Source organism: Scomber japonicus, chromosome 2, assembly GCF_027409825.1.
Source record: "Scomber japonicus isolate fScoJap1 chromosome 2, fScoJap1.pri, whole genome shotgun sequence".
Classification (NCBI taxonomy): domain Eukaryota; kingdom Metazoa; phylum Chordata; class Actinopteri; order Scombriformes; family Scombridae; genus Scomber; species Scomber japonicus.
The window spans coordinates 13,585,895-13,609,225 of record NC_070579.1 but is presented as its reverse complement, the minus strand read 5'-3'; the positions used below and the strand labels follow the sequence as shown (position 1 = coordinate 13,609,225).

At 38.6% G+C, this 23,331-nt stretch overlaps 3 protein-coding genes across 3 annotated transcripts; all 3 read left to right on the top strand.

Annotated features, from left to right (window-relative positions):
* Positions 1-1,782: 1,782 nt before the first annotated feature.
* Positions 1,783-5,825, top strand: LOC128379964 (toll-like receptor 2). Its single transcript, XM_053339604.1, has 2 exons — positions 1,783-1,816; positions 3,336-5,825. The coding sequence occupies exon 2, from the start codon at positions 3,345-3,347 to the stop codon at positions 5,715-5,717; it is 2,373 nt and encodes a 790-aa protein (XP_053195579.1). The 5' UTR covers positions 1,783-1,816; positions 3,336-3,344; the 3' UTR covers positions 5,718-5,825.
* A 3,534-nt stretch (positions 5,826-9,359) lies between these two features.
* Positions 9,360-10,267, top strand: LOC128380079 (protein PERCC1). Its single transcript, XM_053339775.1, has one exon. The coding sequence runs from the start codon at positions 9,360-9,362 to the stop codon at positions 10,191-10,193; it is 834 nt and encodes a 277-aa protein (XP_053195750.1). The 3' UTR covers positions 10,194-10,267.
* A 3,077-nt stretch (positions 10,268-13,344) lies between these two features.
* On the top strand, positions 13,345-19,779 carry pdia2 (protein disulfide isomerase family A, member 2). The gene is made up of 11 exons (XM_053339686.1): positions 13,345-13,627; positions 14,389-14,595; positions 15,589-15,722; positions 15,827-15,964; positions 16,863-16,973; positions 17,072-17,197; positions 17,450-17,644; positions 17,744-17,864; positions 19,034-19,212; positions 19,431-19,610; positions 19,715-19,779. The coding sequence occupies exons 1-11, from the start codon at positions 13,345-13,347 to the stop codon at positions 19,769-19,771; spliced, it is 1,731 nt and encodes a 576-aa protein (XP_053195661.1). The 3' UTR covers positions 19,772-19,779.
* The last annotated feature ends 3,552 nt before the right edge of the window (positions 19,780-23,331 follow it).

Below are 23,331 nucleotides of genomic sequence, written 5' to 3'. Positions count from 1 at the left end.
CAAGTTAAAAGCTGAAAAATGAGAGCAAGCATTTCTCAAAGTGCACTGCCCCCCAAACAAGCAGTTTGTTGAAGACATCCCATATATGGGGTGGGGGGGGGGGGGGGGGGGCTACTTTGGTAAAAAAAAAAAAGGCCCCCTATTTAGCATTTATAAGCAGTATATAAACTATTTTAAATGGTTTATAACATAGTAATGCAGTTATAACTCTTGGCTATTAACATAAGTGTGAATTTAACACTTAAAATTATTGTATTTGTATATATCCTTAGTGTGTTATAACTTCACTAAATGTTTGTATACTGCCTTTAAATGCTAAATATGGTATTCTGAGTAAAGTGTCACCCCCAGCTTTCTCTTAACTGCACATTCACTGCAAACTGTGAAATATGAGCCTCAGCTGGCACCAGAAATGTCTCTGTCCCTGTTAAATTGATTCACTGTGTCCCATTACTCATAAGGTTTTTTGAGCACTTACAACCAGTTGCATTTACACACTGCAGGAAACCAGTTCAGTAAAGAATGAGCAGCTTTGGAGCAGTGGGAGCAGTGGAGGCCGAGATATCCTGACTTTTAGTCCCATTTATGGTCCAGGCTACAAAACATCTGACATCACTGGAGTTGTTTCTTCAGGCTTTAGAAATCTCTCTGCAAAGGCACGACCATATTATACAACTGTTTTCACATTGACAGGCTAAGTGGTACACCACTATGACCAGTGATCAGTAAGGAATCCTTTAAGAGATTTTAAGTTTAGAATGAACATTTCAACAAAAAAAGCAGCAAAGTTAAAAGTGTATTTGTTCCCCAGATATCTTTTTGTCAGTCTGAAATATGTGTTAAGCCATCTTTTCTTGTTCAGATGCTCACTATTGTGAAACCTAATTGTGATTTCTTCTTTTTTATCGTTGCGTTTTTATAATTTTCTGTGTACACCATGAAAGTTGTTAAAATCTACTGATCTTTTTCACCTGGCTTGGCGATGTACTGATCCTGTGGTTACACCTGTGGGAGAGACTTTAATGATTCCAGTACATCAGTATTTTCTTATTATCTTGGCCTGGAAAAGCACTTTCTTAAAATATACATTTTAAAGGCTGATAAGATCACCAACATATACTGTAAGTGGAAGGATTTCCACTCACTTACTTTAGGCTAACATTGGTTTGATGCTCTCCTGAGTCAGAGTGCTAGTTGCAACTCTTATATATCAATTCTTCTTATTGTTTGTTGATTATTTTCTCAATCAGACCATAAGTTGTTTGGTTTATAAAATGTCAGAAAATGGTGAAAACCTGCTTCCCCTTTTCCAAAAACCCAGGATGCAACCTAAAATGACCACAATGTCCACAACCTACTATTGCAAACGACTAAAGGAACCAGAAAATATTCACATTTAAGAAGCTGGAACCCAGTTAATTAGTTGTCGATTTAATTATTTTTCAATGGACTAATCATTGCAGCTCTAGTACAGACAATAAAAGAATAATGGGGAAAGTTTGCTTTGTTGCAGATGCTGATGCACCATTAGTACTTCCTACTGTTTATGCTGCTGTCAGCCTTTCTACACGTCAGTGAAACTTGAAACCATGCCAATGAACAACTTTCCTGTTTGGCAAATTATTTTTTCTAAGTTCTGTTAAGAAACATCCCTTTTTTTCTTTATGTACTTCCTGATGTGGCTGAATGATTAATAGGATCATCGTCATTTGCAAACTAGGGAAGTGATACAGGAAAGTTACAGTTCTGTGGATACGTCTTTCTGTCAGACTGAAGAAGGACAAGAAACTGGCTGTAAGACTCAAGTCTCATCAAGGTATTTTCACTTTATTTCAGTTCTGTTTTGGTTTGTAGGGTCTGGAAGTGTGCTGCAAGTGTAATTGTAGATATATTTAGTATTTAGCTAGAGATAATAAATTGCGAAATAAGAACAAAGCAGTTTTTGCATTAAAACACTTTGTACATTGAATGTAAAAAGTGGAATATGAATGTAAAATACTGCAGTTCTGTTTGAAATTCATTACGTAATCATTTAAATACAATTACATTTGTAAATTAGCATTAAGTATTATATACAAATCATGATTCATGAATCTGTATTCGTTTTTTGTCAATATTAATTTATTGGCTGCTGAGAATCCTCAATTCTGATTGGCTGACAGGTGTGCAATAGTTTATCTTAACTGGACAGTTTAATATGTGATGCAGGTGTTAACCATTTAAAATGAATGTAGATAGGGCTACAACAGTGAGGCTTAGCTAAATAGCATGTAATTTGTTTTATTTGTGTAACAAGTAAGCTAAATGGTGAGTACAACACCAATTTAATATTGAGTAATCATTTTCAATATTTCTTGTGAATCTGGTCGTACTACTGTAAGATGTAACATTTCATTTGTTAGCCATCTGAAAGAGGACATAATTACCATTTAATTACTGCGGTAATTATTATGGCGTAATAATTTCAAGGTTTTGATTGTTTTAATGAAAAGGAAGTATGAACCTCAGAAGATTTCCTAGAAAGATAAAATATAGGTATTTTTTTGTTATATAATTACTAGGGCTGTCAGCATTAACGCGTTAATCACGATTAGATTAATGCAATCCATAACGCGTTTTTTTTTAATCGCATTTTAATGTTGCAAGCCTTTTTGTCCCTTCTACTCACCCGTAGACGGCTCCTCTAGCTGTAGCGCTATGCTTTGAAGTGGCCTCCTGCAGTAAACCTACCGCGGTGATGCAAAGTAAGAGAGCTACTGGACTTTTGAACGGCTTGTTTAACTTTAAAAAACTTCGAGACGGTTCAGTTGACAAGTCAAAAGTAAAATGCAACCTGTGTCAAACGGAGTGCGTCGAGTTTGAGTTAGCACCTCCACGCTAAACACCCAGGTGCAGCCAAGCGAGCCTCAGCTCCACCAAAGTACCATTTTGGAGTGTGGGAGTCGCAGCAGAGCCATGATTGATTCCCAGTTAAGACACTCTGGTAAGAAATGCTTTGAAACTGTCTTGAAATGTAAAATAACAGGATTTTAAACATGCAATTCAAAACGTGATTAATTGCGATTAACTATGGAAATTCTGCGATTAATCTCGATTTAAAAAATGAATCGTTTGACAGCCCTAATAATTACCCAAAATGCTTTTAGTGAACAAGTCAAACAACACATCTCTAAATCATTTACAGCAGAACTGCGTTTATTTGCATTTTTAATATTTATCTCAGATGATGTCAAGGTAATTTGCTAAATATGCTTAACAGATTTAGGATTATTAAATTGCTTTGCAGAACATTTTGGACAAAGGGTTGATACTTAGCTCTCTTTTATTTTTGACAGGAACTAAAGATGAGAACTGTGGTATTTCTGATGTTCGTCCTCCTGTCGATGACTGACAGCGTCTCCAGACCACAGTGTCACAGCTGTGAACGAACATCATGTAAATGCTCAAGACAAAACCTGACTAAAGTCCCCGCAGTCCCCTCGCACGTCACCACTGAGCTTGACCTCTCGTTCAACAGACTGGGGAAAATAACGAGCGACGACTTTATTGCATACACCAGTTTAAGGTGTTTGATCATAAGTAACAACAGAATCCGAGTGATCGAGGAGCCAGCATTTGACCCGCTGACCAATTTGGAGAAACTGGACCTATCCTCAAATAGACTGGATTCCTTGTCTGTTGGATGGTTTAAGAACCTAGTATCCCTTCAGTACTTGAATCTTGTGGGGAACATGTATAAAACTCTGGGGCAAGGCAATCTCTTCCAGTCGCTGAAGAAATTAAAGTTCCTACATATCGGTGGACCTCACCTTCAGTCTGTCAGAAAAAGTGACTTTTCTGGGCTCAGCAAACTTGAAGAATTATTTTTTGATGGGGAAAAACTGCAGGTCTATGCAGAAGGAAGTTTGAGACAAATTGGGCATATCAGCCATGTGACACTTGGTCTGAATGGTCCATTTATGACAAATCCTGCACTTGTAAAAGTCATACTGACTGATGTTGCACACCCGAACACAACACTGACTTTCACTGACACAAAGTTCTACAAAGAGGATCAAATGTCCCCAATTCATGTGGTCAGTGACAGTGGTACTAAAAGTCTTATTTTGAAAAATTCAACCATGTCAATTACGGCTAGTGTGACACTTTTGAAAATGCTGTCACAATCTGATATAACTATGCTGGCAATTGAAGATACAAAAATAGAATATATTATTTTCGGTCCCCCTACGTTTCTCCCAAAGGTTGACCATTTGGAGGTTATTATCTTTAAAAACATTGACATCCCTCAATACTACAACTTCCCAGTCCTCCCTCTCCTGAAACCTCTCTTGGAAAGAGTGCAAAGGCTTAGTTTGATAAACTCCAAGTTGTTCGCTATTCCTTGTTTGCTCTCTGTTAATGTCGTTGACCTGGAGTTTTTCGACATTACTGACAATATGATCACTGATCTGGTCCTGAGAGAAATGTTGTGCGATGGCAAATTTGATCATTTTAATCTGCAAACCATTAATATCAGCAGGAATAACCTGCACTCAATAAACAGCCAGCTCTTCACCAAACTACATAACCTTAAAAACATCGACATGAGTGGAAATATGTTTTATACAATGCCTGAGACTTGTAACTGGCCACCAAATCTCCAATATTTAAACCTTTCATCAATGCATTTAGGAATTGTGACCTCTTGTCTACCGACGAGTTTACGGATTATTGATCTATCGTACAATGACTTGAAGGCGTTCAACATCGAACTACCTCTTCTCACAGATTTATACATCTCTGGAAACAAAATGTATAGTTTCCCAGATGGTGATTTATATCCTCGTCTGTCATTTCTCTCTATTCAAAACAATTACTTAAATGCATTCAGTAAAAATGACATAGAAAAATATAAAATGCTGAAGAATCTTGAGGCTGGTATGAACATGTATGACTGTTCATGTGACTTTTTAGCTTTCATGACAAGTGACATGAAGAATTATCGAGTCACATTTGGAGACGAGCTCAAGTCTTACATCTGTCACTCGCCTGATGCTGCAAGAGGAAAGACTATAGCGGATGCAAGGTTATCAGTGTTTGAGTGCCACACGGCTTTAGCTTTGTCTTTACTCTGCTTAGGCATCCTGGCAGTGTTTCTGCTCTTTGCCGGACTCTGTCACAGGTTCAATGTGATGTGGTACATGAAGATGACCTGGGCCTGGCTGAAAGCTAAGAAGAAGCCAAAGTTAAAAAAGGAAGAGCTTGAGTATGACGCCTTCGTTTCTTACAGCGAGATGGACTCTGGTTGGGTGGAGGCACATCTGATCCCGGAGCTCGAACAGTCCGAGCCTCCAGTCCGCCTGTGCCTACACAAGAGAGACTTTGTTCCTGGAGGCTGGATCTTGGACAACATCATGAACGCCATAGAGAAGAGTCACAAAACATTGTTCATCATTTCAAAGCATTTTGTCAGGAGTGAATGGTGCAAGTATGAGCTGGACTACACACATTTTAGATTGTTTGACCGGAACATCGACACAGCTGTGCTGATTCTGTTGGAGCCCATTGACAAAGAGACCATCCCCAAAAAGTTCTGTAAGCTGCGGAGAGTCATGAACTCCAGGACATACCTGGAGTGGCCTGATGAAGACAACCAGATCCCCAGGTTCTGGCAAAGTTTGAGAGCAGCTATTAGAAGACCTGTGGACATCATTAGATTCAATGTAGATGAATAGTTTGGTGTTTTTTATTTACTTTTTTATCTGTAACTTTTGAAAGTGTTGCTGTAACGCTTTCTGTTCAATAAAAGTTCAAGAATGGATCATCTGAATAAATTCTCTGTGATCAGCACTCTTAATATTTGTTATATACATTCATCCTTTCTTCAAACTGATTTTCGTTCAGTACACATTGGGGGAGGCAGGAAAACATAAAATATCTACCTTTTCCAATGTTAACGTCTAGTTACATGTAGCGGTGTTACATGATGTAATTCACTGAGGAAAAAGATGCTGCTTTTAATTCTTTGAAATCAATATATTTTTATATTTTATAAATAAATCATGAGGTGGGCTTATTTGGAGCACACATGGGCTTAAATAGTGTCATAGTATCAATTAAGCCCACAACAGACGTTTTACTTTTTTCATAAAATATCTTTATTTTATATTCCAAAATCTACTTAAACTAATGAATACATTTTCACATGACAGATAAATCTTGCTTTATAAAAAAATATAAAGCCTATATTTTAAAAAAATATCTCCCTTATAAATCATGTCAGTATCCATGAAAAACACCTGAACTTAGATATTGGTGCTTAATGAGTACACTTATTAAATTAAAAAAATAATCAAAAAGTAATCAAATGTAATAAGTTACATTACTTGGAAATACGTTATTGAAATAGTTACATATTACATTTTAAATAGTGTAACTAGTAATCTGTAACCTATTACATTTATAAAGTAACCTTCCCAACCCTGACTCTGATTCACAGGGATTCACTGCTGTCATAAGTCTATACATGCTGTAACGTTTACTTTAAAGATGCAATCAATGATTTTCAGCCTCACTGGATGTTAGAACAACCATTCGCTATATGAGTAATATAGTTGAGTAATGGCGATTGGAGCAGAGACTCAAGCCACACTGTAGTGCATGTAAGTGTGCATGTTAGTGCAGTGTATCCCTCTGTGTTCACTTCCAAGAAGGCGGCCACATCACAAACTTTCTCAAATTACAGTTAAACAGTACACTAAAATATGTTTCTGAAAGCATTTGAAGGTGCAGTAACTGAATTTAATCCATATTTCATCTGCACTGCTTAGTTTAACAGATTGATCTGAAATTTGTGAGCTTTTTTCCCTTTACTTTATTGAGTAAAGCACTTCCTTTTTTTTGGTCTGAGATGCTGATGCTATAGTGTGACATCTACTGGATTAGTATTGAGTATTGTAACTTTAAGTGCTGACTAAAAACCCATTAAGTGACTTTCAGCTCAATGCTTTGGTTAAATCTGGTTAAAATTTCAGCAAAAAAAAAAAAAAAAAAACTGGGCAAAAGAAAAAACAAGCAACAAAAAGGCAGATAATAATTAAGTCATGGAAGGTGGTCTTCCTAAATTCAGTATTTACCTGGCGGGTAGCTGGTGAGAAGGACTGGTGGTTTTTAAAGGGCTGCTAACACAACAGATCATTTACTGTGTAAGGCTGTTGAAGTGTACAATGTTTACTGTGTAATTCAAAGTACATATTACCTATCATGTCAGACAGAATTTATAATCACTCATCAGTTCATTGTGAGTTTATATTTTTATGCAGAGCTTCTAACCCTAAACTTATGTTTTTGGTTATGATTTTTGTTTGAAGCTCAGCCTTCATGTAAACAATCATTTATTAGAAAAAAAAACGGTGAAAAAAATGGTTTGTGTGTGTGTGTGTATGTGTGTGTGTGTGTGTGTGTGTGTGTGTGTGTGTGTGTGTGTGTGTGTGTGTGTGTGTGTGTGTGTGTGTGTGTGTCCATGTGCTTCTGTGCCTAAAAGCGTGTGTAATTCATTGTCAGGCTCTTGAGAGCCGACATATTGCCACTATTGATCTTTAGCCCTAAAATCAACACAGAAGCCTGGATACTGATGACAGGCAGGCCAGGGGAGTCAGGACGTCCTGATAACACACACACACACACACACACACAAGCACACACACAAACACACACACACACACACACACACACACACACACACATACACACATTAATGCTGGACATGCACATATAAACAGAAGCACATGCACATATGTACAGAGATACAGATGTCTGTAAAAGTCAGTAAAATTTATTGACGTATGGGACTTAATCATCAGGTCATGATTGACATATGATAAACATGCACAAGCTTTCTTTATTCTGTGTTATGTACAATATAAACTATTTAGTTACCCATTTAAATAGTAATATAATCCAAATGTTTCCAAACAAATGCATATAATAATATTGAAATATATAAATAAAGAAGTTCACAGAGTCTGAGAATGTGCAGATGTTTAATTTATTTTATTTAACCCACAATTTTAACAATCATTTCTTGTGTTTCCTGGGAGGTATTCTGTAATATGGTGTGCCTTTTAGCAGTAGGTACTAACCTGGGAGTCTGGACCCCTCCAAAGGTCACAAGGTGAATCTAAAGGAACCTGAGATGATTAACAAGCAAGGAAGGAAAGAAAAAGCAAAGTTTTCTTTAGTTTTTTTGTGAAATGTTACGTTGATTCATCAATTTTGCACCTTGAACACCATCTGAGACATTTAGAGGGGAAATCATTCTGTATGAAAGTGCATTTCATTAGTGTGATCTATTAGGACATTGGGTATAAAATCATTCAAATCATGTTTTTGGGAAACCATGTGTGTTAAAATTGACTTGATTCTAAACTAACCTTTTCTGAGGGTGGGTTTAAGCCTAATGATGGTAGCAGAGCTGCCAGTAAAGTTAATCTGCTATTTGGGAGCAGTTTTTGAGTCCAGTTCAGGAGCTGGAAACCAAACCACTGACACTCTGATGAGAAGGACGACCTTCTCTACATCCTGATCTACTGTCATCTCAACATTTATCTTCCAACATCCTTTTTCTTCAGCTGTGGATATAATCATGTTCTTGAAGACAGAGATTGTGAGTTGGGGAGGTGGTTGACTCTTGTAGACTTAATATCATGATGCATCCCATTTAAAGAACATTTCAGCATGTCATGTCTCAAGCAGAACATGTGCCGTGTGTCAGTCTGGTGTCACTGGTGGCGAGTGGTGGGCTGATGTCGGTTCAGAGTGTTCCCCTTTAGAAGTCAAAACAGCATATGATTTGATTTCATGCTCTTTTATCCTTTAACTAGACAGATAACAGGGACGGAAAAAGCATCTATGTGCATGTGTGTGTGTGTGTGTGTGTGTGTGTGTAACAACTCTCCATCATCCCCTAGCAGAGGATCCATTAGCCTCGGACCCCCTCCCTGGTTGCCCAGTGATAAAGTAAACAAAGTGTGTTTGACCAATCCGGCACGCAAATATTTGGGCTGGAAGCTGCCTCGTCGGAGGGGAGACACACACGTATGCAGCCACGTCCTGAGGTATATATACAGTGACGATCCTGACGGACCAGTATTACATATGCACATACACATGTGATCCATCAATGACCCAGGCCAGACCTTTCCTTTGGACCTCGACACAGACTCACCTGAACCTGGCCGCTAATTGCAGTTCACTAGGTAATAAAACTTTTACTTTTTCAACCAAATTCAACATATTTGCCTGTAAATGATCTGCTGTCCATCCTGGTTTCTCATCTTTACTTTAATCTGTAATTGTTTCAGTGACAACAAGCCAAGATGGCGGCCGGCGTCATCAGGAACTTCCTTCTTCAGGCTCCGGCTCTAGACTATTTCCCCTTGATTTTCCAGCACTCTCCATGCAAGGACGACAAAGAAGAGAAAGCGGGGGAAAAGACCGAAGAGAGGGACGATGAGGAGGAAAGAGAAGAAGAAGATGAGGAAGACATGGATGACGAGGATGAAGATGTTGCATCTGAAGCTCAGGAGGAAGAGGAGGAATGTTTAGAGGAAGTTTTTCTAAATCCTGCTCACTACGCCTTGGATGTGACCAAGCAGCTGCTGAGGTTTGCCGACCTCATCAGTCGTGATGTCCAGCGATATTTTGGTCGCTGTCCTGGAGATCAAGAAGCTTGTGACATCTACAGCGACTCTGTCTCTGTCACAACTAGCGGACGTCTGCGTTACTACGACGACCTGCTGAGAATTGCAAGAGCAGGAAGTCCAGAGGAGCAAGACAGCTCCTTTGTGACCTGTGGTGGGGGTCAAGGAGTGGCGGTCGCTAAGAGCAACAAAGGCTTGGGGCCCCTGGCTGAACTGTTTGACCACAGGGGCCCAAGTCAGGGTCGGTGCCGCCCAATGATCAAGAGGCATCTCCCGCTCAGTTTCTGGACTGAGCCGATCCCCTGCTGCTCTCTGATCAGTTACAACAGTGACACACCTTCACACGGTAACACACACGAAGACATTAACACACATGTGCACTACAACGTGCTCCCACACCACAACACGCTCGACAGCACACAACCTGATTTCAGTGACTTGCTGGCAAACTGGGATCCGAACCCGGAGCTGACTCACACACTGACGGAGAACACACACATGGAGCATTAAACACATTGTTTTGCTGCTTGTATGATGAAACTTTATTCATGTCATTTGTCATTTACAGCTTTGATAAATATTTGTAAAAACTTTAATAAAAAAAGTAGAATAACAAGAATCAACCAATGTTTGTGCACAGTTTTCATTCATGTGATATTTATTTTAAAGGCTCAGTTCACTCAAATTATTAACATTTTCCCACTAACAGAACTCATACCTAGTCTAGTCTGCAGATCAATTTAAGTACATTTACCTGGTAAAAGTTTTCCTTACTTACTAGTGCTTCTGTTTTGTGCTACTTTATACCTCTACTCCACTGTATTACAGAGGAAATATTACTTTTCAGATCAATATCTTATACATAAAACATCAGTTTGTCCTACATACAGTACATTTTTATAGATTATCTATAACAATCCAACAGTGTAAGGTATTCAAATTAGCTCCACCTTGTCAACATTAATGCTTACATGTATACATTAGTGAATCAGTATACATTTTCCAAATAATATAAATGTATGATAAATATAACTCTCTAAACTGCACCATTCTGCATAATATGTACTTTTACTTTTGCTATCTTAAGTACATTTTGCAGACTAAACTTGTGTTTTTCAACAGCAAACAAGTGTCCATATCAACACTGAAAAAGGTTTTCCTCGCTGTAATCATTAGTCCTGTTCATACTGACTATTAAAAGTTCCCCTTCAAATGTGCTTTCAATGCGCTGAGGGCCACAATGCAGCTTATAGATCAACGTTAGGCTTCAGCAGTCTCAGTTAGTCACATCAAGAGGATATCTGTTTAGCATCAAATTCCCTCTTCGTATTTCCTTGCACAATGTTTTCCTGTTGAGCTGCGGTGGCAGTATAATAACAACAAGAACTTTGGCAATGATGTAATGTAATGATGAAAGATATCTACTTGATTTGACTAACTGGGGTGGTGAGCGCTTCATATTAACTTCAGATAAACTTGTAAATATGTGTTTGGACAGAAGGACGACTGTGGATTTGGGCCTCCATCATTTACATTGTAAATACATTATGAAAGCATCTTCTAATGGCCAGTATGAACAGGAGGAATGATTATGGCAACATTCATATGGGCACCTGACTGTTGTTTTAAGATAGACTCGAAACATTTTGAACCCCTTTTTTTAGTTAGAGATTGGAGTACTTCTTCCATCACTGCTGATTGACTGTAATGTAGAAAATTACATTTGAAAAACTCATCAGCAACTTGTCTTTCTTCAGTCTTCATTAACCCAAGAATAGTCCCTCTTAAACCTGTTTACATAATGGATTATACAGAGTAATCAAGACACATCCTGCAAAAAGACCTTCTTCTTGAGCTATTTTAATCTGTAATTGAAGGGCCACTCCACCAATTTTGTGCATTTAAATCAGTTTATATGTCACTTGGCCTGCGAAAAGAGTTATATAAGGTCTGATTATTTCACAGTAATGTCATCAATGTTACCCTGTGCTTGGAGGCTACAGTACATGTTATATTAACCAGGTGACATTTGTACAGCTTTATTTAAAAATCCAAAACTCAGCTGCCAGGATTTTTAAGACATATGATCACATTTCAATGATCCTGGTTTCCCTACAGTATCTACCTGCTGCTCTTTTTTCTGATGATTACTTTTAAAGCCACCAGTTTTGCTTCTGATGTTTTATTTCTTTATATGTCCTTCAACTCCTCGAGATCCTCAGACGCTTCTCTTCTCATTGTCCCGAGGTCTAGACTTAAAGGGTTTTTTCATGGTAAAATAAATTGTTTACTTGTTTGAAGTAAAGCTGAAAATGCAATAAGTGCCTGTTGTCTATAACTCTGACTGTGGCTGCTTTCTGCTAGTAATAATCCTCCCTGCAGTATTTACTTTACTGAACTGATAACCAAATACCTCATAGTTTCTATGGAGGAATAGCACTGCTAACGAAGCTTTAGGCACAAAGACAATAAAGCCTACTCAGTTAGGGCTCCTACATTTTGGAATGACTTACCTGATGATTGGGGCTGAAAACTCTGTTTCTTCTCTTAAATCACTTTTAAAGAATAATTTCCCCTAAAACCAGGCTGAGAATTGGTGTTTTGCTGCCCTCTCTGGTTGAAAGTTTCAAGCCGGTTTCATCTGTTACCATACTTGTTTTCTGTTAGAAAAGGCACTCTGTTGCACCTGTGGCCACAGCTAACAGTGGGTGTCCTGTAACATACTTGTGCGTCACTGCACGAAGGTGAGAAGGATGGATGTCTTTTGCAGTGTATAGTATTATTGTTGCCCTGATGCAATTTTATGATAAATAAAATAATTAAACATACACTGTAGTGGGATGGAGGTGTAAGTTATTGCAACACGTAGGCACTATATAGCACAAAACTCGGGCAGAGTGATAGAATAATGTGTTGTACAATTTGGGTGAAATGCACCTTTAAAGCATATTAAAAACATATTACTACTCTCTCCTGTGGCAATATTTGCACCCTGATTCTGCTGAGTAAATCTGACAGTTACATTATCATTTCAAAAGGGCCTTCAATTTGAATTTTAGTGCTGTAAACGCAGAGTTAAACAGGCCAATTACCTACTGTTTCTGTTAAAAAAGGGCGGAGAAGAGAGAGTGGTGAGAGTGTTTGCTGACGTTTAAGTACACACATGGTGAGATAAAAGACAGGAATGGAGAAGAGAGAGTTTGAAATCCACGTTGTTACATGGCTGTTACTGTTTTTAGGTAAATTAGGGTCTGATAAGGTCACAGAGTGGATGAAAGAATTAAAGGAGCATGAAGTATGTGTTTCCATCTAGTAGGTGATGGAGACTCATTGAAAGCTATTGGAAAGATAAACTACTTTATTAAGTAATAAAGTAAAATAAAAAAAGTAAAGTGAGGAAGAAATAGATGGTGTTCATATGATGAGTCCTGAAGCCTTAACAGTCAGTTTGCCAAATTCTGAATCTACAGGGCAGCTTGTCATTGGTTTAAACTGGAAAATGTCCCTGCAGGCATGACGTCTGATTGGATGAGCGGGAAGGCCAGTAGGATTTCGACACACACTCTCCATCTTAGACACATAAAGGTACAAACTGCAGTGACACATGTATTGAGGTGTCCATACCTGAGCGGAGGTACCAGAGCAGCACAGACACGCTGACATGAAGACGCACACACTAGTATCCATAGCTCTGCTGGGCCTGCTGCTGGGGGCCTCCTGCATCCAGGCCAACGACACAGACGACACAGACGATGACCCAGAGACAGAAAGAAAAGAAGCCGTATCAATGGACAACGCATCAGAAGAGTCAGAGGAGGATACCGAAGATGCACCAAAGAAAGAGAAAACAACTGAGATAGAGGAGGAGAAAGATGTGATGGTTCTCCACAGCGTCAACTTTGACAGAGCACTCAGCGAGAACCAGTATTTACTGGTGGAGTTCTGTAAGTACCTCTGAATCATGCAGTGATCAGCTCTGTAAAACAAAGAAATCTAAATGAAAGAATATCATCACATCTGTTAGTGTTGTTTAAAATATGTTTGTGTTGCTTTATTCGAACAAATATCATCAGATGACGACATATGTTGGATGCCATTGACAGATTTGCTGCTGAAAGGTGTCACATATGTCTACTCTCCTATGTGCAGGCAAAAAACTGAGATGTAAAATGAGCGTACACACATCAAGAACACAAAAAGTTAGATAAAAGTCTTAAACGAAAGGCCCAACAGCTGAAGAAGGCTGTGAGACATAGCTGAAAACTTGTATGTAAAAGTATGAAAAGTCTCATCTTAGTGCTCTCTGTGCTTTCCCTCGTGAGCACTGACGCGTTATCATCCAAAATGTGCACGCACATGGCTCGCTCCTGTCCAGATGTTCTCAGGGTTCAACTCTCCCACAGATGAGCTCAGCAGTAAAGCAGCGGAAGTCATGGTGAGAAACGAGGAAAAGAGCAGAGAGAATAAAGGCTGAGCCCAACTGCCACTGTTGCTATCAGCAGCTTATTTCCATGTGTATCTGTGAGCTGAGCTGCTGATAGAAATAAAAAAACTGGACAGTGGAGCAGCTACATCTCTATTGCTTTTGTTATAAAGCCTCTTTGAATTTCAGTCTCTCTTCTACATGCAGAAACCATGAAAGTACTTTAAACTCAGTCCTGTGCTGTATAAAGAGATGTATGTGTGTGTGTGTGTGCGTCTGCAGATGCTCCATGGTGTGGCCACTGTAAGCAGCTGGAGCCTGTGTATGCCGAGGCTGCAGGAAAGCTGAAGGAGGAGGGATCAGCGATACGTTTGGCCAAAGTGAATGCCATAGAGGACAAGGAGATGTCTGAGGAGTTTAACGTTGAAGGCTTCCCATCTCTGAAACTGTTCGTCAACGGAGACCGCAAGGAGCCTATCGACTACACTGGTAAACACACACACACCCCCACACACACACACCCTATCCAGGCTACACATGTATGCCTACTGTACGTTCCTAATAAGCCTGACACACAAATGCAAATTCACACATAAATACAGACATGTTTGAGCCCAAAGTGTGTTTACATTACCTGTTCACCGTTTAACCTGTTTTCCATCTTTATCATTAACATGCCTCAAGCTATTTAATTGGATCAACAGCTTTTCTGTCTTTGAACAGGTTTTTTTTAATGACTTTTCTTTTATCATTTAATCAACTAAGAGTTTCAAATTTCAGGAAATATCTCTATTTATATTAATTCCTAGAGTTAGATGAGGAGATTAATACCACTCATTTTGAAAGAGTGTAACAATCTTCTCATTTAACTCTTGGCAATAAAGTGAATGAGTGTATTTCTATTACTTCAATTATTGAAATGTAACTGTGGTAGGCTTTTTTTTTTTTTTTTTTTTTTTAAATTTGGGACAGAGCCAGGTTAGCTGTTTCCCTTTGCTTCCAGTTTGTGTGCTAAGCTAAACTAACTGTCTCCTGGCTGTATCTTTACATTAAATACCGTACACATAAAATAGGAGAGACAGGAATCATCTTATCTAACTCTCAGTAGTGTCAAACTTTCCTTGAAATACGCCTAACAGCCATGTCTGAGCTTAGTGTGTATGTGATCTGTCATAGGCTGCATTTGGATGGCACATTTTCAGACTTAGGACCAATTCATTGGGTTGGGCCTGGGTAATTGGGCGCTGCTTGTCCAACTATAGATAAAAGCTATGTGCCTGAAAGGGAAAAAGCTGATTTTTGGGTCAGTGGTTAAGGTTGGGGTCAGGCATGCAGTGGTTACGGCTAAGTCTCCATACAGGAAATGAATTAAGTCTATGTAATGTCTCCAAAAGTGATTGTGGACTGATGTGTGTGTGTGTGTGTGTGTGTGCGTGTGTGCGTGTGTGTGTGTGTGTGTGTGTGTGTGTGTGTGTTGCCCAGGTAAGAGGACAGCAAAGGGAATGGTCCAGTGGCTGAAGCGTCGTACAGGATCCGGTCCTGCAGTCCTTGACACTGTGGAGTCTGCAGCTGATATCATCGATGACCATAATATCTTAGTTGTAGGATTCTTTGAAGTATGTTTTTTTTTCTATCTGTTGAATCTATCCAGCATCATGATTAAATTATCTATACATATGTATTTAATGTGTGGCATCATGATCTTTATTCTCTCCTTTAGAATCTGGAAAGTGAGGCTGCAAAGGAGTTCCTAGAGGTCGCAATGGATATGACTGACGCTGAGTTTGCTGTGACAGCATCTCCTGAAGTTTTCCAGAAGTATGAAGTGAAATCTGACACAGTGGTTCTCTTTAAAAAGGTATGAACGTTAAATGATGCTGACAGAGAGGCTGAGAATCAGTAAGGCTGTGCAAAGATACAAGAAGCTTTAATGGAGTTAGCTTTGCTGCCATCTAGTGTCTGAGTCAATTAGTACTAGTAAATTATGACCATAATCTGAATGCCATTTGCAGGGGATTAACCCTGAACAGTATGTTCATAGTCTGACTCATGATTAGTCTCTACACCCATTCACAATCATAAATTCCCCATCAGTCATTAATAAATGTTTGATTAATGCTTAATGAAGCTGTCAGAGAGCAAACAGAGTGTTTATCTATAGAAAGACAACCACTATGTTATGGTCCAGGGGAATATTTGATAGAATATGATGATTTTTTAAAATATATTTAAATAAACATAGGTCAAATTTGGACATTTGCATATATAAAAATGTGTATCAGCTGCACAAAAGCATGGTATATTCAGGGTTACATTAGGAAAAGTCCAGCTGAAAGAACTGTGTAAGGTGTTTTTCCAGCTCTCAAATATAAAAAAATGGTAAAATTTGACTCTGAACAGTATGTAAGGGCTAAGTGAAAGATTCCGACCTGTACTAATAGTTAATTTATTCAATAATCTGACAGCTCTTCTTTTGAACTGTTTTGTCAATAAGATATCAGAAAGCAAAGTGAATTGTTTGCTTAGTTCATGCAACAGTTCAACACCAACATATATAACAGAAAACAAGCAGTGATTCCTCACATTTAAGAAGCTGCAACCAGCAAAAGCAAGCATCAAAATCAGTCAGTTCATTTTCTGATGATTAATCGATTCATAAATTAGGTGGTTGGGGTTAAGGTCTATATATGTAGACCTTAACCCCATGTATATGTATATAAACAAAAACTTGTGTGTGTGTTTTTTTTTTTTGCCAGTTTGATGACGGCAGAGATGATTTTGCAGTGACAGGAGAATTGGACAAAAGTGATCTGGTCAACTTCATCAAGCAGAACAGCCTGGAGTTGGTCATCCCATTCAGTGAGGAGGTAAAGTAAACACACAGACACACACGTACATGATAAGAAGTGTAAAATCATGTTAAGATTATATTATATGTACGTGTGTGTGTACTGTATGTGTTCAGGTGGCAGATCAGGTCTTCACCTCAAAAATCATGCTGCACTGCCTGCTGTTCATCAACTCCACTGTGGAGAGTCAGACAGCTCTGGTGGACGAAGTCAGGGCTGTTGCCAAGGAGTTCAAGGGCAAGGTAACAGTCAACTCTGTGTGTGTGTGTGTGTGTGTGTGTGTGTGTGTGTGTGTGTGTGTGTGTGTCTGTGTGTGTGTGTGTGTGTGTGTGTGTGTGTGTGTACTGTGTGCATATAGGACAGTGTGTCTTTGAAAGAAACTCAGAGACAGAACAACATACAACTTAATGTAACCTGTCTTGGTTTTTATGTCCCCTGTGTGTTCGTTTGTGTGCGTGTGCGTGTGCGTGTGCGTGTGTTCATGTATTATGTAGATGTTGTTCATTAAGATTGACGTGACAGGGAAAATGGATCATGTGCTGGAATACTTTGGCGTGTCCAAGGATGAAGTCCCCACTTTACGCATCATCAACATGCAGACAACTAAGAAGTTCAGAATCACCTCTGGGGATCTCTCAGCAAATTCACTGCGACAGTTGTGTCAGGAGGTCGTGGACGGTACTGCCAAGGTAACTCACAAACACAGCACTCACATGCACACACACACACACACATACACACACAATAGCAGCATTACACCCAATAACTCAACTTGTTTTGTGATGCAGCCCTACCTTCGGAGTGAGGAGATCCCAGAGGACTGGAATAAAGGCCCTGTCAAAGTTCTGGTGGGAAAGAATTTTGAGTCTGTTGCTCTGGATGAAACCAAGAACGTCTTTGTGGAGTTTTGTAAGTAAATTAGTCTGCACTGTAAAAACTGACATTTTGTGAAATCAACTGATGTTTTATCCTTGAACTCAACATAATTTATAAAAGGGAAGTGAACTTGCTAAATGTTCAGTAATCCATCAAATTAAAAAAACCCCCACCAAACATGTTTTAAGACATATAACAACACTTTCTCAAAAAAGTACTTTCTCAGTGTATTTGCTTTGTCATATTAGAGCACGAATTACTCCAAACTAGTTGTAATGTCACAAATCCTTCTCATATGTACATACCTTGAAACTTAATTTTTTGGTGACCTCAGAGAAATCTTCTTCTTTTAGGAGATGAATGTGAAATCAGCCTTTTAGTATCAAACTTTGCACGTACATCATTCTACACAGTGAAGCTCAAAAATCAAAAATGTGTTTTTCTTACTCTTACTGATGTTTGAGCTTCACCGTGCAGAATGATGTATGCACAGAGTTTGATACTACTCTGCTGAAATTGGAAAGTTTCTCTGTGCTCGTCGAAAATCGGGGTTGAAGGTGTGTTTATATAAGCCTGATTTGTGACATCACAAGTATTTTTGATCCAGTTGTGGTCCAGTATGCCCTTTTATTTGAGTGTGTTTATTTGAATTATACACACACTTTATATAGTTCCCACAAAAATGTAGTGTCCTTAGCACAGAAACTGACTCATCTGGCAGCTCATTAAAACACACACACACACACACACACACACACAGCATATAATAGCAACACTGACAGGGTGAATAATTACAATGTTAAAGTACACAAAACAAAAGTATAAATTAATATTATGAGACATTGCACCTGTCAGTGATGGTGCAAAGTTATGATGATTCATAAGTGTCACAAACCTCAAATTACTGCTCATTATAGAGTCAACTCGTGTTTATTTTTTATAGGGAATACAAATAAGTAAATTAAGGATTTTGGACACAGCCAATACAACCTTATGCTGCATGTAAACACATGATGTTGGAAATGCCAGTTTTAATCTAATTACTAGTACTATCCAAAGACAGTGTTAACCATGATGAAGAGTACATGCCATTTATTTTTAATGAAGAGACTGTATGTATTTAACATGAAACTTAATTTTAAGTTGAAATAAGTCAAGAGCGGAGCGATTACCCTCTAAAAGTGCTCTCTCTGTGTGTGTAGACGCTCCCTGGTGTGGACACTGTAAGGAGCTGACTCCCATCTGGGAACAGCTGGGTGAAAAGTATGCCGACCATGATGACATCATCATAGCTAAGATGGACAGCACGGCCAATGAGGTGGACTCTCTTGACATTCGAGGATTCCCCACACTCAAGTACTTCCCAGCTGGTGGCAAAGAGGTACACACACACACACACACACACACACACACACACACACACACACACACACACACACACACACACACACACACACACGTCGAGCAACACAGGCTCCACATACAGGCAGATCTTTTGATTATTTATCTCCTCTCATCCCCTTTTCATTCTGGGGTCTTCAACCATTTTGTGTTTTTCTCTCATCTCTCTCATTCCCCTCGTCCTCTGTTGTACTTCAGGTGGTCGACTACACTGCAAAAAGGGATCTGGAGACTATGTCAAAGTTCTTGGATGATGGAGGAGTGTTGCCCGAGCAGGAAAGCGATGAGCAGGAAGATGAAGATGAAGATGATGATGAAGACAATGAAGAGGAGGGAGATGAGGATGATGAAGATGCTGGAGATGATGATGATAGCCAGGTCTGTAGTTATACTGCTTCTTTATTCTTAACATCCTCTTTTAAATATAAATCTGCTCCACTCACCTCTCTCTCTCTCTCTCATCACCTGTTCCTCTCTTTCAGGAGGTTGACGATTCTGCAGAGGTACCGAACAACACATCATCTAAAGATGAGCTGTGATCTCACTTTGGTTTCCGGCCTATCAGGATCAATCTAGCATCTTCCAATTTTTCTAAATAAAATGGATTTGAGTTATAAACATAAAAAGCTGTTTTTGTATTTTGAAATGAGCTTTAAACTCTGTTTAGGTTTGTCTTAAGACTTGATTTGATTACATTTTGTTTAAAATGTATCCACATATGACTAATAAATATTTAATTTCTCTTTATGTACTTTATTTTTTGCCACCTTGGACTATTCCTCACTTCTTCAGTGTGAATGAAAAAACAGACATCTGCACTGAATCTAAATTTATGAGTCAGCGTGTTTATGAAGAGCATTTAAATGTGTCATGTAAAAAGAAAGAAAGAAAGAAAGAAAGAAAGAATCAGATAAACAGATAGACACACACAGTCATGCTTCTCATTCCTAAGGGACAAGAGATAAGAAATGAACATACTAAATGACTTAACCAGTGGCGTCATTAGGCCTATTTTAGGGGGGCTTCTATTCTTAAGCCCCCCTAAATAATTGTATGTTCATTTATTTTTACAAAAAAGTGCCGACAAAATCAATATAATGTGGCCAGAATATGAGTTTAAATAAATAATCATATAACCAGTCATTATTAACTTAAATATGATCATAAATCTTAGTTTCCCTTCACTTCATAGTGGAAGGTACAGTAGAGAGTCAGAGTCAGTGCGTCGTTATCCAATCCATTCCACTTGTTCCTATAGAGCCCGCCCACATCACTGAAATCCAGTCCACGCTTTCCTTGAAACCTAGGCTGCACTCGGTACCTGGGTACCTGCAGCATGGGTGTACCAGAGCTGAGCATACAGAACCGACTACAGCAGCATTAGGAGAAGTACGTGAACAAGAATGGATATACGAAATTTTTTCAAGAGAGTAAGTATTCATCACTGCTGATAAGAACAATAAGTTAGCTCCAGCCCCCCCCCCCCCGCCACAGCAGGAAGTCCCACGTAATTACCAAATGCTCCCTGTTCGACAAATAAAAACCTAGCTTGCACACTCTGTAGGAGAGAGACCTCGTACAGGAGGCAGTGTGAGATGTGTGCTGTATAGACGATCTCTGTGCACGTCTTACCTTTGTTATTTTGCGGTCAAAAGTTACATTTCAACTCTAAAAGAATGCTGCTACTTAGCTAGCTAGTTAGTCTGAAATGCACTGTGAAGGTCCTGGTTGTTTGTAGAGTTAGGTGTGCACTCTTTTTTACCATATACTATCTTTGGGGTGACTTCCTTCTGGAGCATCAGCTCCAGCATCAGATGCACACAGTGAAACAGGAGCTGAGCTCATTCACGTATGATTATGTGGATAATAATAATAATACTAATGACAATAAGAATGATGATGATGATGATGATGATGATAATAATAATACACTAATAATTATCCTTCACTCCACCACCCCTATTGACCTGTAGGAGTCAGGGCAGAGAGAGTGAGAGGGGAGAAACCTCTACTACTGGAAAGGTGAGTCTAAAGGATTTCACAGGATAGTCATTTGTGATGCAGACAGTCTTGGAATTTCATGGAACTCGATATGAATATGAAATATGAAACATTTCAGTCCAAGTGCACCATATAAGACTTATTTAACTTGAGCTTTTATTCAGGAGAGTAATGATTGGAAAGTGGAGATAGCCAAGAGAGAGATATATAAGACAAATTAGCCTGGCCCAAATATTTTCATGAGTACCTTAATATAACTGTAATTTATGTAATTAAGTAATATTTTTCAGGGCTTGAAATTACAACCATTTTAGTCACATATGTGCCCAAAATATATTCGGTGCAACTTCAAAATATTTGGGAGTAAACAATGATTGTGTACTTTGTGAGAACCATGTGCTCTTTTTTAGCACACAGTTTTGGATAATACATGTGGGCTCTTAATGAATAAGAAGCATTGGTTATATATGGCACTGTAACTATGTGGATTTTTTTTATTTTTTTGTTGTTGTTAATGCTGTAAACATACAGTACTTCCTGTGTTTGTTGTTGTACTGTGTTAAAAATATAATGGTGGCCTAAAACATTTACACAGTAAAGTATCTCTGTTAAATCTGTCCAAAAGTGGAAAAGCAATTTCTCAGTTTTTGTTAGCTGTGAAATTAAACATTCGCTCACATCCTGTGCATCTCCTGGGTCCTAAGCCCCCCCTGTCCTTAAAACCTAGTGACGCCCCTGGACTTAACTACCTTTTTTGAACAAATGTGCTGTAAATAATTAGTGATTTCTGTACATTTCACCTTCAATCAGACAAAAGACAGCAAAGAAGACTTAAAAAGGCCTGAACAGACCAGAGTTTCTGATACAAAACAATATCTGCTAAAATGAGGTCTGCAATAAGTCAAGAAAGGGTCAAAATGTCATAGGTGTGCTGTTTCCCACCTCTCTTAAACCCCATAAAAAGAGAGTTGTCACACCCTGATTGGCCAAGAGGGGACTGCACCCATCTGCTCTCAATTATTATTTGTGAGCACACCCTGCCCACCGGCTGATCTGAATAATCCTCCAATCAAATCAGAGGGATTTTGACATTCAGCCACAAAGAAATCAGAAAAGGTGTGGAGGTACTTTCTTGTTTTTATTATGCAATCAAACTAAAAAGATTTGAAATATTAAACATCTGAGAGCAAAACTATCGATGCTGCAATCACAAAATGTTTTATTGCAAGTAAAATAAATCTGTGATTAAATAAAGTGTTGCTACCCGTTACAACATTGCACATCGTCAAACAAAAGTAATCTACTAGCACCAGTCCAAACATGACATTCTTACTATTACTAAGACGGAAGTTATGTGTAAACATACCTGAGCATTAGATTTGATGTCTTCTCGCTCACACTCTGTCTCCTGTCTGGATTTTAAAGCTCTCTCTCTCCTTTACTAACTGTGGATGTTACCAAACTGTCAATCTAATCAGGACTGACCAATAGAGATGAGTCTTTCAGCAAAGGTCCCACCCACGACATTCAGCTCAATAGCAAACAAAACCTCTGGATCTGCAAACAAATGTTTTTGATTTACATTGTAATAATACATTTATTCCACTTGCAGTAAAACATGTTTTGATTGCAGTGTTGATATATGATAAAATATATAATCCTATTCTGTTTGATTGCATTATATTATTAAGACACAAAAGTTCCTCCATAAATGACATGAAAATGACAGCAAGTCCCAAAAATAGGTGACTGCTACACATCTATAAAGCATTAAGAGCTGTTAATTCTCACAAAGAATTAAACATTTGTACTAATCTTTTTCCCCCCTTTATGTTATTTTATTCACTTTTAACATAGTCATATAAACAGCTGTATATCCAGCTGTTATCCATTACATACTGTTGAATTCACAAACCTGCTTTATTTCTTGGTGAATTAAATAATGTATATACGTATCAAGAAATATGTCAAATTAAGCAAATATTGTCCACATTATGACATTATTCCTGACCTGTAAATAAAGTACTATACCAGAGAACCAGAGTTGGCACTTATAGGGAAACAGTTGAGTGTAAACTTATCTGAGATAAACTGGTAA

Coding starts and splice junctions, on each gene's coding strand:
- LOC128379964 (XM_053339604.1), top strand. CDS start 3,345: ATGAGAACTGTGGTATTTCTGATGTTCGTCCTCCTGTCGATGACTGAC.
- LOC128380079 (XM_053339775.1), top strand. CDS start 9,360: ATGGCGGCCGGCGTCATCAGGAACTTCCTTCTTCAGGCTCCGGCTCTA.
- pdia2 (XM_053339686.1), top strand. CDS start 13,345: ATGAAGACGCACACACTAGTATCCATAGCTCTGCTGGGCCTGCTGCTG. Junction 15,965..16,862: donor CAGTGGTTCTCTTTAAAAAG/GTATGAACGTTA, acceptor TTTTTTTGCCAG/TTTGATGACGGCAGAGATGA. Junction 19,611..19,714: donor GAGATGATGATGATAGCCAG/GTCTGTAGTTAT, acceptor CCTCTCTTTCAG/GAGGTTGACGATTCTGCAGA.